Here is a 15,539-nt window from a genome sequence, read left to right on the forward strand (position 1 = left end):
ATCAAAAACTCAATGCATTCTATCCCATATTTTTATTGTGGCTTTTGCTAAACTGATGTTTGGGGGAGTTTGTTACAGTGTCTTCTTGTTTTCCCTTACCAAAAAGTAGTATACTTCAAGTTTATTTTATTAAGTATACTTAAGTATAGTTCAAGTATATTTAGACTTTTTGTAAGTATAAGTCAAGTATACTTAAATGTCATTTTAAGTATATTTCTGAGAAGTACATAAAGCCCATTTCTGAGAAGTACATAAAAAGTAAACTAAAAGCATACTTTCCTATTTTTAGTTTAAAAGAAGTATACTAATAGCACACTTGAATAAACTTCTTTTTCGTAAGGGTTAGTTGTTGCTAACTGACAAGAAGTGTTTAGCTGAATCTAAATTGTGTCTGATTCTTCACTTACGTGTCAAGAAAGCATATAATAAGTGTGATAATGCACATGCAGCCGGATGTTATCACAGAATAAGCCTCTTCAGGAGGACAAAAGTCCTGATCACCCTGTCGGGTTTATTCTGTGATAACAAGCGGCTGGAGGTACATTATCTCTTACAGAAAGTAAGTGTAAAGTAATGTGACGTGTTGCTTGTCAAAGTAAAAACACACAAGAGAGAGAGACATTAATCATGTAATGCTGGACGACTGTGAGCTGAAGCTGAATCTGCTCTGATTTTACCAGCGTTTTCCTACAATCTGAACAAATCTATTTCAAACTTTAATGATTCACTATTACTGATGTCATTAATAAAGCAGCTGTTGCTGTATAAAGCTGTGACAGTGTGCTTTTGTTCTCTTTCCTCTTTTGTGTTCAACATTTTTATCAACTTTACATTTCATTCAGACACATACCCTTTGAAATAAAGCTTGATGATAATTTGATAAACTCTTTTCACAAATATTTTAAAGTATATATTTGTTCACATATCAGAGGTAAATGAATCTCTTTAATATCACAAAGTGAAGTTTACTCACCTCAGTTTACAGTTTGAGTCTCGTAGCACATCAATGAGCTTCTGCTTTGAGTCTCCAATCTTATTATCACCCAGATTAAGCTGTTTTAGAAACTGCAGAGCTTTTGTGTTTGTCAAAGACTGAGTTAAAGAAGAAACATCTGTAATGCCACAGTCATAAAGACTAGAAAGAGACAAACAGAGGAAGAGAGATCATCTTACAAACAAATCATTACGGTGAATAATCTTTCACAAATATAATGTGAACACATTCATCATGAGATATTGAGTATAAAGTGTTTTGTTTAACTCTTATGTGCTGTTCGTTTGGGGAGGACACTCGTGCTGTTTGGTGTCTCCAGAGACCACAGCGAACAAAAGGACATTTTGTAACAAAATATGTTTTTTTAAACAAATGTAATTTTACTCAGTTTATTAATGTTTTTACTCCACATTTGTGCAGCTTTTTGAAGGATTTATGATATTTTTTACATTTATATAAATAAATTAAAAATATTTATACAAATAATAGGCAGATTTAGTCATTCAGGACAATCAGTGGCTTTAATCATGCTTTACACCTGTACGAACCCTGGCGTGGTGTTAGTAATGTCACACTGATAGTTCTGAGGGAATGAGACTGACATGTGGCACTGGCTCTGACACCCGAGGCGTGATCAGCACTTTTGGTCATTTTGACACCATCCCCCTTTACTCTTATTCATTTGAGCTGAACCTCAAGCTCCAGAGTAGTGTTGTCAAAAGACCTGGTACTTCGGTACCAAGTCGGTACTAAAAAAATGAAAATGTCACGGTACCAGGTTTCTTTACGTACTGGTGGTACCGAGTACCCGGTCAACCCGGTTCTTGACGCATACAGCGCTATGATTTCCGCGAAGCAGAAAATGCGGACGGAATCTCAAAATCCAGTCATGAAAATGAAACTTACATTTTAATTTGGACAGTCACGGAATTTGTCAAAGTTAGCATAAATTAATCAAATCAAATCCCCATATGGACCAGTATCTGTAAATGTTAAGCCACAAAAGTTGGTTGAAATATGAATCCTGCATGTTCTGCGCGTCTCTGTGTGACTGAATGAATGGCAGAGAAGTGCGGTTTTGTTTACTACATAGACTGAAGCGCGTGAAGCTTGCAGTAATTTCAGCATCTGCCGTCTCAATGAGGACATAAATACATAAACAACATCACCAGAACTGTTCTGAGTCACTTCACAAGCATTTTACTGTTTCATTTGAGTAAAACCAGTGTCAATTTAAAGGTATTCACAGGGTTTCCTGCACATTGATTTATTTGTGGCGGGCCGCCACAATATCAAAACTGACTGCCACAAATAGATTTTTTCAAAAGGCATTGACTTCATTGAATAAACATGAGCACTGTACGTTTCAAAATCAAAAACTCATGCGGGTGTTTTTATATCACTGTATTTCAGAAGGAAACCGACTGTATTTAGAAAATTTTCAATTTCATTTCATTTTGCATGTAATGCTTGATAAGGCAGCGTTTGTGAGCTCAGCGCTGCTTTGCAGCCGTTACCGGAGAATCCTGTATCTCTCCCGCTCTTAAAGCGCCTCCTGCTGGCAGAAAATTAATTTGCATATATATGTATATAGGTGGGGCGGGGGAGTGCCGCCACAAATAGAGTGTAAGGCTGTGGGAAACACTGCAACCCGTCAAAATAAAAGTTCATTTTTACATAAAGGCATTGTGCTAGAAATATTACTATTATTTAGTAGAATGTATGTGATACTGCTACTAGTGTTGAAAAAAATTAATAAAACTTAATATTTTTTAAAGAAATAAATCACACAATATTTCTTCCATGTTTTAATTTTAATAGCAAATCCCCTTTATTTAACAAAAAAATAAAATGTGTAATAAATTCCATTAATTAAAAGACAAATTAAATTTGGGTGAAACTTGTTTACTGTTTTTCATAATTATATTACTTGTAGAAAAACTTTAAACACAATTGTAAATAAGTATAATGAATGGCATTGGTTTTATTTTTAGTGATAAAAAGTGTTTTTTTTTTTTTAATTAGCATATTTTTGTGTTTTGCTTTGGTACCGAAATTAGTACAGAGAACCGTGGATTTTCACTGGTATCGGTACCGAATACTGCAATTTTGGTACCGTGACAACACTACTCCAGAGTTTTTATTTTTTTGTTTGCTTAAACTATCGTTTTTATACAAAAATAGCTTTTATGTAAAATTCACTTTATAAAAGACCCACAAACCCTATTGATTAATGGGGATAGCTCTAGAGCATTACTCAATGGGTTATTTATATATCGATATAGATCTTTTCAAGTTTTAAGTTTTTTTTTATTTATTTTTTTTTTTTATATTTGTTAGATTTATGAAATCAATATTGTAATAATATAAAATGACTCTTTGTCAAAGTGTAGCTTTTTTTGTACTGAAATATCTATTTTTGCAATTATGACATGATTACAATCAAACCTGTATGTGGTGTTATATGTGTGTGTGTGTGTGTGTGTGTGTGTGTGTGTGTGTGTGTGTGTGTGAGTGTTTTTGTGACATATCAGAACACAACTTTGTATATGACACAGCTATTACAAGGAGAGGGTGACTTATGAGGACATAACCCATGTCCCCATTTTTCAAAACGCTTATAAACCATACAGAATGAGTTTTTTTGAGAAAGTAAAAATGCACAAAGTTTCCTGTAAGGGGTAGGGTTAGGTGTAGGGTTGGCGTAGGGCGATAGAAAATACAGTTTGTACAGTATAAAAACCATTATGCCTAAGGGATGTCCCCACTTTTCACAAAAACAAACGTGTGTGTGTGTGTGTGTGTGTGTGTGTGTGTGTGTGTGTGTGTGTGTGTGTGTGTGTGTGTGTGTGTGTGTGTGTGGATGTGCTGTGGTGTCCCTCCATCATTTCTGTGTGTGTTCTTCATTGTGGCTGGTTTTTAATTGATAAATTATGTAAGAGAAAGCCACTGATATCATGTCAATTTTTCATTTCTTAAACAGTGGAATTTATGTTTTTGGGAGGTGTTGGGGGGATGGGGGGATGGGTCATGTGTGTTTTTCCTCCATTGTGGATGTGCTGGTGTCTTTCCTTCAGACTGTGTGTTGTCTGCATTGTAACTGACATTTTTGACAAATTACGTAATAAAAAAATCTACATTTTTTATGTCTATGGGTGATTTTTGGGGTGTGTGTGTATGTGTGAGTGTGATCATTCTGCATTGTGAACGTGTGGAAGGTTTGCCACTTCATTTTTGTGTATTTTGTGGTCTGAATTGAGTTTATTCATCCAATTTAATTTTCTATTTGTACAACTACCAAGTGTTGACATCTGTACAAAGTCTCATGACATTTAGATAAAGGGAACATTTTTTTTTTTATTATTATTTCAGCAAGCATCATTTGGGGTCTCAAAAGACCTTGAACAGCACATAAGAGTTAAAGTGATTTTCATCATTTTGATTCTTGTATGTGAATGTTACTGACCTCAATCTCTCCAGTTTACAGCGTGAATCCTTCAGTACGTCACATAAGTGATTCACTCCTGTGTTTTTTATTTGATTCAAGCTCAGGTCCAGTTCTCTCAGGTGTGATGGGTTTGATTTTTGATTTGAGGTCAGGATGAGACACTGTTTCTCTGTAATACTGCATCCACGCAGACTGAAGACAGAAAGAGAAAACACAATGAATCAGACACGTTATGTTCATGTGTGAGTAATTCATCATGTGTTAACACCATACAGTGCAATAATAATAATAATAATAATAAAAAAATACAAATAAAGAATTGACAAAACCTTACATTTACATTACATTTAGTCACTTAGCAGACGCTTTTATCAAGTGACTTACAAATGAAGACAATGGAAACAATCAGAATCAACAAAAGAACAATGATACACAAGTGCTATAACAAGTCTCAGTTAGCTTAACACAGTACATGTAGCAAGGTTTTTTTTGTTTGTTTATTATTATTATTATATGAGTATGCAAAACTGTGACATTTCATTCACTGATGCTCTTTAAACTAAACCCGGAAGCACATAGACTTACTTGCCGGCAACCCGCCAAAATAAAAGCTTGCTGATTTTAAGTTTGAAGATGAAAAATTAAAATAGTTAAAATTAAAAAATAATAATTAAGTTTCAAATAATAATAATATTAGCACTTTATTTTTAAGTTTACTATAAAATCATTTTATTTGTATTTAATACTCCCTTTTTTAAATAAAATAGTATTATAACACTTTATTATGTATTTTATTTTATAAAAAAAAAAAAAACTAAAAGTTCCATAATTTTATCACTATTATTAATTTATTGTTTATTGTTATATTTGATGGGTCACACCATGTGTCATGTGAGGACCAAACCAAATCTCCAGGTTTTCAGAAGAGATCCAGGCTGAAAAACGTATAACTTACTTCACTAACATAGCAGACTCATCAGAAAATACATTGTCATCATCTGAATTAAAGAGAAAATAATCATTTCATCTGATGTTTAAGTGAATAAAATAGTCTTGACAGCCCTGGAGTTCAACAACTATTGACTTTGTTCTCTCTCACCGGACTGTGTGTGTGTGTGTGTGTGTGAGAGAGTGTGTGTGTGTGTGTGTGTGTGTAATATATAATGATACTAACTCTAGTTTCTCCAGCTTGAATTGTGTGTTCATCAGTAGATCACTGAGGTTTTTCACTCCAGAGTCTCCTAGTAGTTGATTCCAGCTCAGGTTCAGTTCTCTCAGGTGTGATGGGTTTGATTTCAGAGCTGAAGTCAGGATGAGACACTGTTTCTCTGTAATACTGCATCTACACAGACTGAAGACAGAAAGAGAAAACACAATGAATCAGACACGTTATGTTCATGTGTGAGTAATTCATCATGTGTTAACACCATACAGTGCAATTAATAAAATGTTGCTAAAACCTGAAAACAATATTAGTAAATAAATAATTATACAGCCATAAACTAAAACAAAACTAGGATTTGAGGATATTAGTTACATTTCAAGTCTGGAGAATCTTTAGTCAGACCAAAAAAAAAAAAGGTTTGTGATTTGTAATGTAATTAAGATACAGGATCAACTATAGAACCACTTTACAATAACATAAAAAAAATCAAAATTGAGTTTAAATGTACCAAATCAAGAAAAGTCTGTTCATAAATCAAAATTTACTTCAAGACATTTTAAGCAGGGTTCGTACAGAAACTGCAAAATGAAATTCCAAGACTTTCAAGGACTTTAAGCACTAGTTTTTTTGGTTTTCAACTCATTTCCTTATTCCAACTGATTTTTTTTTCTCATGAATATGTATTTTTAAATATTTTAACTAATCAAGGGCTGTAACTAATAATTGTTTTGGTAATCAAGTAATCTACATATTATTTTGACAATTGAGTAATCTGATATTTTTTAGTAATACAAATAGACCTAAGTGAAAAACAGGCTTTAGTATGACTATTTATATATAAACTAACGATGAGGCAATAATAATTGGTTCAAATAAAGTATCAAAACCAAGTAATTACATGACTTTATAGAACAACACTGTTAAAATAGGCCTACATAATGTAATATGCCTACACAAAATATGAAAATAACCAACTTAAGTTTATTATGTATTATAACAAACACCTGTAGAGGGCAGCAATGGCATGGTGATGCTTTACTTTGCCGCGTGATTCAAGGACGTTTAAATCCATGTAATTTTAATATTTGGCCACGTGCAAAACTCAGAGCAAGGGTTAGAACTTTTATTTTGATATCGCGATGTACAACAAATCGCACGAGCAAGGGTTAGAACTTTTATTTTGCTGTGTTGGCATAGGTTTATAAATGATTTACGTTATAAATCTACTGAGATAACACACACTGTTTTCTCAGATGAATGTTAACACAAACTCACAGCATATGCAGAGGAAGAGTTTGAGTCCCGAGCAGCTGAGATTAGGGTTGCTAACTTTAGAAAAGGAAAATAAGGGACAGTCGTGGTTTTTCATAGAAAAATAAGGGACAGAATAAGGGACACACACACAGGCCTATTATATATATATATCTCTCTTTTAGATCTGTAATGTTTTTTAATGAAGTCTCTTATGCTCTTCAAGGCTGTATTTAGTTGATCAAAAATACAGGAAAACAGTAATATTGTGAAATATTATTGCAATTTCTAATATTGGTTTCCTATCTTATTTACTTTAAAATATTATTTTTATTTATTTCTGTGACACAGCACTGAATTTTCAGCATCATTACTCCAGTCTTCAGTGTCACATGATCCTTTAGAAATCATTCTAATATGCTGTGTTATTATCAGTGTTGATAATATTATCAACTGTTGTGATGCTTAATATTTGTTGGAACCTTTGTTCCATAAATAAAATAAAAAGTTAAAACAACAGAATTTATTCAAAATAGATTTTTTTTTTCACTTTTTATCCATTTAACACCTTAATCCTTGCTGAATAAAAGTATTCTAAAAGTTTCTTTAAATGTACTGACACCAAACTTTTGAAAATTAGATTTCAATATATTTTTATTGTATATTTAACACAAACATTTTATTTTGAATGTTCTGTTCTTTATAATTTTTATTTACCAAAGAATCCTTAAAAAATAAAGCTAAAGTCGAAACGCGGATGTTAAAAACCAGCGTGAGTCCCGCTCGCTGTGAGCGACCAGCCGGCAGAGGATTCCGCTTGGTCTTAAAGCCTCCCACGAACGGTTATGCTCACAAATCAAACACTTGTCAAAAAAAGAATAATTGATTCTCAGTTTAGAGTTTGGTATTCGTATGGTCTAGGTGGTCATACATATACCTTAAATACGGGACGATTGCGTATTATACCAAACGGTTGCCAACCCTATGAGATGGAGACGCTCCACGCTTGTAAATGATAACAGTGCAACACAAAACGCGTCAGACTTTACATGCGTTCCCAAATAAAACCCAAACAAACAGCACATGCAGTAAAAGACCGAACAATATAATGCAAGCACTATCAAAGTTTTACACACAAACACAATTTATACTGATATCGCGAGACCGCTTTTCACATCAAGGAGTAATATCGCGAGATCTCGTGTGTTGCTAAAAGCCAGGCGAAACGGCTCTGTATTTATATCAGACGCACGGCATCATTAATTATGTGTAAAAAGATTGTTTTATCGAGGGGAAAAATAACACTTATTTCATATATACTGCCCTTTAAAAATCAAGTACCTTCTTCTTTAACTTTAAGTACCTTCTCAGAAAATATGGCTGTTTTCAAGGGTTTTCCAGGACTTACATTTAAAAAAAGTCAAATTCAAGTACTACTTCAAGCACTTTAAGCACCTTGTACGAACCCTGCTTGGAATATGACACATGAGTAGCATGAACTACAGATCAGATATGAGTTTTTGGTTTGCTTGTTCTGCCATTTATTTATTAATTTTGATAGATGGAGCCCTGCCTCAGCGCAGTGAGATCAGCATGGAACTCGGGAATTGTGATCCCCTTTTTCATCAAAAAATATATATACATTTACAGTGAGTTAAACGCTTTTCCTTAAAGGGATAGTTCACCCAGAAATGAAAATCATTTACTCATTTCATTTGTCTAATGTCATATGTCCTTCTTTCTTTTTTGGACCACATAAGGAGATTAAAATAAAATGTCCCGATTGTGCTTGTCCAACAGTCAATAATATGTTGAGTTTGTTTCTCACCAGACCCTATCGTATATACCCAGAACACTTTGAATATACGGCATGTCTCACAGGGGACCTCTCTGTGATAATTTTAACTTAAAGGTGCCATAGAATGTAAAAATCATTTTTATAAGGTGTTTGAACACAGTTGTGTGGCCGCAGTGTGTGAAAACAACCAGCCTATAATGGTAAAAAACCACTCAGTCATTGTTTCATAATCCCAAAAAATCATAAACAGTCTCTCCACACGAGCAGTTCTAGACTATGACATCATACTCTGGAAAAGTCCCGCCCATTTGTAACAATCTCTGCCCTATTAGCATATACACAGCCCTGAGTGAGAAGCTGCGGTCCATCATTACTGTTCTCTTGCTGTAGCTGCTGGAGATACAATGTCAACACCAAAGAGACATTAAAAGTGTCGTGTGACAGAGCTCCTGGCTTCCTGGCTCTCTGTAAGGTTAATATTGCTAAAGCTACCATTGTCTCTGCCTGTTTTCACTAGTGCTGCCTACACCTGATGCCAGAATAATCGTGAATAGTAATGTGGTCGTTAAAAACTGCGTTTGTTAGCAATGTGATGTCAGTAACACGGTCACCACCAGTTAAACCGTAACACTGGTATGTGCCCGCTAGCATGTGCTCTTGAAGCTCTGCATTCTTCTGAGAAGGGAGGCGGGAGCACCAGCTCATTTTCATTTAAAAGGGACAAACACAAAAATCAGCACGTTTTGGGTCATACCCTAAAAGTGGCAATTTCAACAAGCTATAACAAATTATCTGTGGGGTATTTTGAGATAAAACTTAACACACACACAATTTAAAATATTGTTTCAATGCAATCTATGGCACCTTTAATAAGAGTTTATTTGTAATCCAACATAAGTGTGTAACACATCTGCTGGCATGACAAATAAACTCTTTCAGTGTTAAAATGTACTCTGTGAGTAATGTACATATTTCACACCTTCAAAACTGTTATTTTAACTCCAAAATGGAGGGAGTAATATATACTTTTCAGGAGTGTTAAATTTGACTCGTATTGGGTTGTGGCTTTTTTGCTGTGCAGCTTTGATGTGCTTCTGTGTTTATACGATCAAAGCAAGCATTAAAGGGCTTCAGTTCATCTGTGAGGGAGGTGTTACTGGTTGGTGGTCAATGTTTTTAAATTAGTCTTCAATCCTCAGTTTGTAGTCAGTAAACATGATCACATTCAGCAGTCACAGCAGAAGTTAGAGACTAAATTTAAAGGTACAGGTTGTAGGACCTGCCACTAGAGGGCGGACTACCAAAACAATAACAATCGCGTGGTTTGATGACGCTAAGAAGGAGCGTGGAATGATGGGATTTGTTGTCTTCTACCCAACCGCTGATGGCCATCAATTAGACTGAAAGATAAATCCTGGATTTAACGGATGAGGTAAAGTTTTATAAATGTTGTGTTTGATGTCATAATTTTATTATATTGAATTAGACCCGAGTAATGGAAGGTTTACAACTAAATTTTTAGTCATAGATGTTAGAATATTTGTCCAATTCGATGGTGTGATAACAGTACAGTTTCAAGTTCAAATCAGTAATAATAAATGTTATTTTGAACTTACCAATATCATTTGCAATAATGATTGATTCATATTTCTGTATAACACTAACTGTATTTATTTACATTGTTTAACTTGTCAGGTGAAATAAGGCAGTGTAAATAAAGCAGTAAATAACCAAATGCAATAACACTGCACCTACATAAACTTTAGTCTTCAAGAAAACACATTTTTAATATATAAAATAAAGCATGATGAATTGCAACTTCATTATGACCTAAGAATATGCACTTCACATAGTTATGTAAACTATTAAAAACATTTGATATATTTTAAATTGGGTCGTTTGGTTGGCCCGTACGCTTACGTTTACGGGAGCTGTCCTTGTCGACAGAACCAGCGGCAGACGGTAAACAGTAATTATGTTCCATAAATAAGTAACACAATCCACCATAAAATGTGCAAGAAGAAGTAAATAAGGAACTGCTTGAAGCAAGCTAGTGGTTTGCTGGATGCTAGACACTACTTCCGCATTTGTCCACGACACTGTTGTCATGTGGTTTCTACGTCAGTAAAGGCGGTAACAAAGGGTAACTAACGTCATTGACAGGCGACTGAAGGGAATTTTCTCATGATTTACAAGTAGTTGAAAAAATTAGAGATATTGTTAGTAATCAGCTGGACAAAATATATAACACTAGCCTAGTGGTTTTTGGATATTTTACTGCAAATATCTTACAAATTGTACCTTTAACTGAAGTCTATTCAAAAGTTGTATGAATCTATTCTAAGAAGGTTGGAAGCTGTATTAAAGGCAAACGATGGTAAACACATTAATAAAATACTGGCTATTTCTGATGTGTTCACGTTATTTTCTCCAACCCCTGTGCACTTAAAGGGATAGTTCACCCAAAAATGGAAATTACCCCATGATTTACTCACCCTCAAGCCATCCTAGATGTATATGAATGTCTTCTTTCAGACAAATATAATCAGAGTTATATTAAAAAATGTCCTGGCTCTTCCAAGCTTTATAACGTGGGGGTCGGACTCAAATGAGAATTAAAATAGACGATTGTAACATTTACTAGTCATGTAACATGTGAAATGATGTAAGATACTCACTTCAGTGTGTTGAGTGTACAGTGTTATCCTGCAGTAGAGCAGAGATCTGATTCACTCCTGTGTCTCCTAGTTCATGTTCCACTCAGATTCAGCTCTCTCAGGAGTAACGGGTTTTTTACCCACAATTCCAGTCACATACTGACAGCCTTCATCTGCAGCAGGACCCAAAAACCTGCAGAAGAGAAGATGAAGCTGGAATCAATTCAGTGTGCATTGTATCACAAAACATTTAAAGATTATCAAACATTGTTTGTAACGAAAAGCTCTGGTTCAAGTTTAAACAGTTGAACATTTAAATACACAAATATTTTTAAGAAAGACAAAAGTCAAAAGTAAATTATTTAAAATAAACTCGGGGGCAGAAGCTCACCAGATCATATTCTCAAAGATCTTTCTGGCTTTTAAGCAGGAGATGGGGAAAGTTAGCAAAGAGATAAGTAGCTTGTGACAGCTAAGCATTCATAGTGATATATTTAGTTGATCTTTTGATGCCGGCTCTTCCTATTATTATGTAGCAGAATTTACCAAACACTGGATTGCTGATCCACTAACAGAGAACATGATCTGAGTTCAGACCACCTCTGGATAGTTTTATTTAACTGATGTCTGTGTTGATGCAACACAATTCTGCTCATTATGAGAGGAACTGCAGGTTCAGACGTGTGTGTGTGAGTGAGGAGGATCTGTCAGAGTGAGGAGGATGTGTGTGTGTGTGTGTGTGTGTGTGTGTTTGTGTGTGTGCACAATTATCACTGATCCTCTCCTGACACACATCACATGTTTGTGGTCTGTGATAGATCTGCTGTAGTAGATCTACAGTGTTGTGAATCTGAGCTTGATGGAAATTAAATGTACAGTGCAATTCAGTAACATTTAAACAATCAGGATAATAAATCACACTGAATATGTTTTTTTTCATGAGAAATGTCCACAATAACACAATCATAAATGTTAACTATTGAGGCACCAAACCAAACTACTTAACACCAGCACATCTAGTGACCCAAAATGTCTGATTAAGCTGTAACCTTTTAACACAACTAAACTGTGCTGACATTTATCATCAAAACAACAGCAGCTGCAGCATCTCATCTTTCATCTTTGATCATTTTGAACATTTTTGATGCAACAAATTGTATACCTTACTAAATTAGTCAAATAATGTAATTCACATGCGTATCATTTATGTGGCATTATTTCATCGGGTCTCACCTCAGAGTCTTGAGTTGACAGTTTGGATCCTGTAGTAAATCACTGAGCTGCTTCACTCCTGATGGTCCAGGATCATTTTCCTGTGAGATCCAGCTCTATCAGGTGTGAAGGGTTTGATCTCAGAGCTGAAGACAGAGCTTTATAACCTTCTTCAGTGATACTGCAGTCTGAAAGTCTACAAAAAAGATGTTATTCTTCCTTATAACACAGATTGTCACACAAGTACATGTTCTAGAATGAAGAAAATAAAGATGCACTACAGGATTTTTGACCTGAATGGACTCTTTTCACAGTAAAGCTGGGTAAAGTTATATATTGGTGAACGCAAACTACAACAAATGCAATTTTTAATTTTAATTTCCCACAATTATAACCTACAGTTGCAATCAAAATTACTCAACCCCTCAGAGACTGCAGTACTTTACAAATACAAGCTTTTCTGAAGATCCAGGATAAAATAAAAATGCATCTATAACAGTTCACTGGCATATTAAAAGTGATAGTCAATATATAATGTAATATATTTTAGTTATAAGATTTTTTAATAATAGTGCTATGTCATAATTATTCAACCCCTGTTTAAAATAAGTGTTTTTAAGTCACTTATTTGCATGGTGGGGAATAACAAAAATTGTTTAAAATTAGTGTTTTTAATTTAGTTATTTCTATTAAAAACAGAATTAGCTTGAGCTGTTACACACACACACAGTTAGTCCACGCATGTGCTGAAGTTGAGTAGCAAAAATAGCAAAGTCAACAGAGATCTCGCAAAAGCCATAGAGAAGCTATAGATAATAAATAACTGTATTACTTTAGAAAGTCTAAGGCTATATGAAGATTTCCAAGACATTAAAAGTTCCTAGAGACACAGCCCTCAGCCTTATTCCTTAGCTTAAAGTGTGTTTTACCAGAAAACCTTTGAGGGTGTTGAAGAAAAACCACAATATCATAAAATGTTTAATCAGAGCAACTGAGAAAAACCTGCTATGTACAGCCAAAGACTTACAAGATGACCCGATGAAAGAAGGAAAACCATTTCAATGCAGTGTGTAAGAAGAACACTAGACAAGTATGGCCTTCATGTTGAGACATCTTGATAAATACCACTCTTGATCAAGAAGAACAAAAGGCCAACTTGAACTTGCTAAAATTCATTTGTGTAGACCTGTGGAGCTCTGGAAGAATGTTTTTTGGAGTGATGTGACCAAACTGGAACTTTTTGGACCCATGGATCAGCGGTATGTCTGCTGCAAAGAGACAAAGCTCATAAGCAGAAGAACATCTCCATCGTCAAACTTGGAGGTGGATCAGTCCTGTTATGGGGTTGCTTTACTGTAGCAGGAAGTGGAAATCATGACTGTATGAAGGACATCATGGATTCTTTGAAGTATCAGGCCATTTTGACAAGAATTGTGATGCCTTTGGTGCAAAGACTGAAGCTGATGAATAATGGACTTTCCTGCAGGACAGTCATCCCAAAGTACACATCCAAATCTACTTCTGCTTGGTTCAGGGATCAGTCATAGAATTTTCTTGAGTGGCCTGTTTCAGTCTCCAATTAAAGAATTTCATCATGATTCATCAATGTTCCGTTCTCAGAATCACTCAAAAGTGTATTAACAAACTTTCTCTAATACTTTACTGATGCCTGTGTTGAACTGGTTTCATAAAATTTTGTTCTCCGCAGCAAAATGTTTTGCAGGTCAAGGGGGTTGAATAGTTTTGATTGCAACTGTATTATAACCTTCTTCAGTGATACTGCAGTCTGAAAGACTTCAGAAAGACTAAATAAATAAATAAATAAATAAATTCATACATAAAAACATTTATTAGACCATTAGGATATTAACATTTCCCATCATCTCAGAAATCAATCTGTTTTTGTCAATATTTTATAAATGTTCTACACCAACACATCAATTTCACATCACTGACCCATTCCTTTGTGACACAGCGCCAGTTTACAGACCAGCTGGAGCTTTACATTGATTCATGTTTAGATTAACCAAATTCAGACCTGAGTATCTGTAGTGTCTGTGAATTTCTCAGCAGACTGGAGATTTCTGTCACTCCAGAGTCTCCTATTTGATTCCTGCTCAGATCCAGCTCTCTGAGGTTTGAATTAAACACTGATGCCAGAGCAGCACAACCTTCATCTGTAATACTGATGCAGTTTAACCTGTAGAAGAGAGAACACAACTAATTAAGATATATATACAATTACACAAATAGCAGCTTTAGCTTCTACTTTTATCTGCTAATATTAGATTTGAATGATAATCACACTGTGAATTTATTATTTAATTTGATTATTAAAATGTTTGCATTTTAAAGTACAGTACTTAAACCTAAACCATAATTACAACGCTGTCTTAATTTCTTTATTTTAGAATGAAGTCCTCAGGCTTTTATTTTGGTGGAAAACTCAGTGACCTTTAAGTTTCTGTGTTTAGTTCACAACAGGTTTATAAACACTTTGTTGTACAAATCTGGTAAAATCTGCCCAAAAATGTAGGAAATTACATTAACGTTAAATTAAGTATATTCGCGTTATGAGCTCAAAATAACTCACTCACCAGCATTTTTTATTTAGATATATTTTTTTACATTTAACAGCCATTCAGAACTTCTACTAGCCAGAACAAAAATATCAGAAATAAATCAGATTACTAAAACCACATCTTATATTAGAATATATTTCATATTAAATCTGATTCTGAATTATTGAATGCTTTCAGTTTTACGACAGTTTTTTTTGTTTGGAGATACAAAATAAACCATTCTCCATAAATTATAAAACAGCATTTATTTAGTTTTTATTTCCAAATATATCTCAGTCCAAAATGAATATTTTCAAATTTATGAAACTGTGGTGGGTCACTAGAGTCTGGTAATTAATGGGATACACTTTTAAAAATACTTACTTCAGCTTTTCCAGTCTCCCACTCTACTTTTCAAACAGAGTCAAGATGATCTTCATTCCTGGGTTTCCT

The 15,539-nt window shown here is 34.4% G+C and overlaps 1 protein-coding gene across 1 annotated transcript in view; it reads right to left on the minus strand.

Annotated features, from left to right (window-relative positions):
• Positions 1-969: 969 nt before the first annotated feature.
• Positions 970-15,539, minus strand: part of LOC109055738 (ribonuclease inhibitor-like) — a 536,777-nt gene continuing 522,207 nt past the window's right edge. The window contains exons 11-13 of the mRNA XM_042749506.1: positions 5,617-5,793; positions 4,461-4,634; positions 970-1,135 (exon numbers count right to left, since the gene is read on the minus strand). Coding sequence (XP_042605440.1) covers positions 970-1,135; positions 4,461-4,634; positions 5,617-5,793 — 517 coding nt within the window. The remainder of the gene's footprint in view (positions 1,136-4,460; positions 4,635-5,616; positions 5,794-15,539) is intronic.

This window comes from Cyprinus carpio, chromosome B22 (assembly GCF_018340385.1).
Source record: "Cyprinus carpio isolate SPL01 chromosome B22, ASM1834038v1, whole genome shotgun sequence".
NCBI lineage: Eukaryota > Metazoa > Chordata > Actinopteri > Cypriniformes > Cyprinidae > Cyprinus > Cyprinus carpio.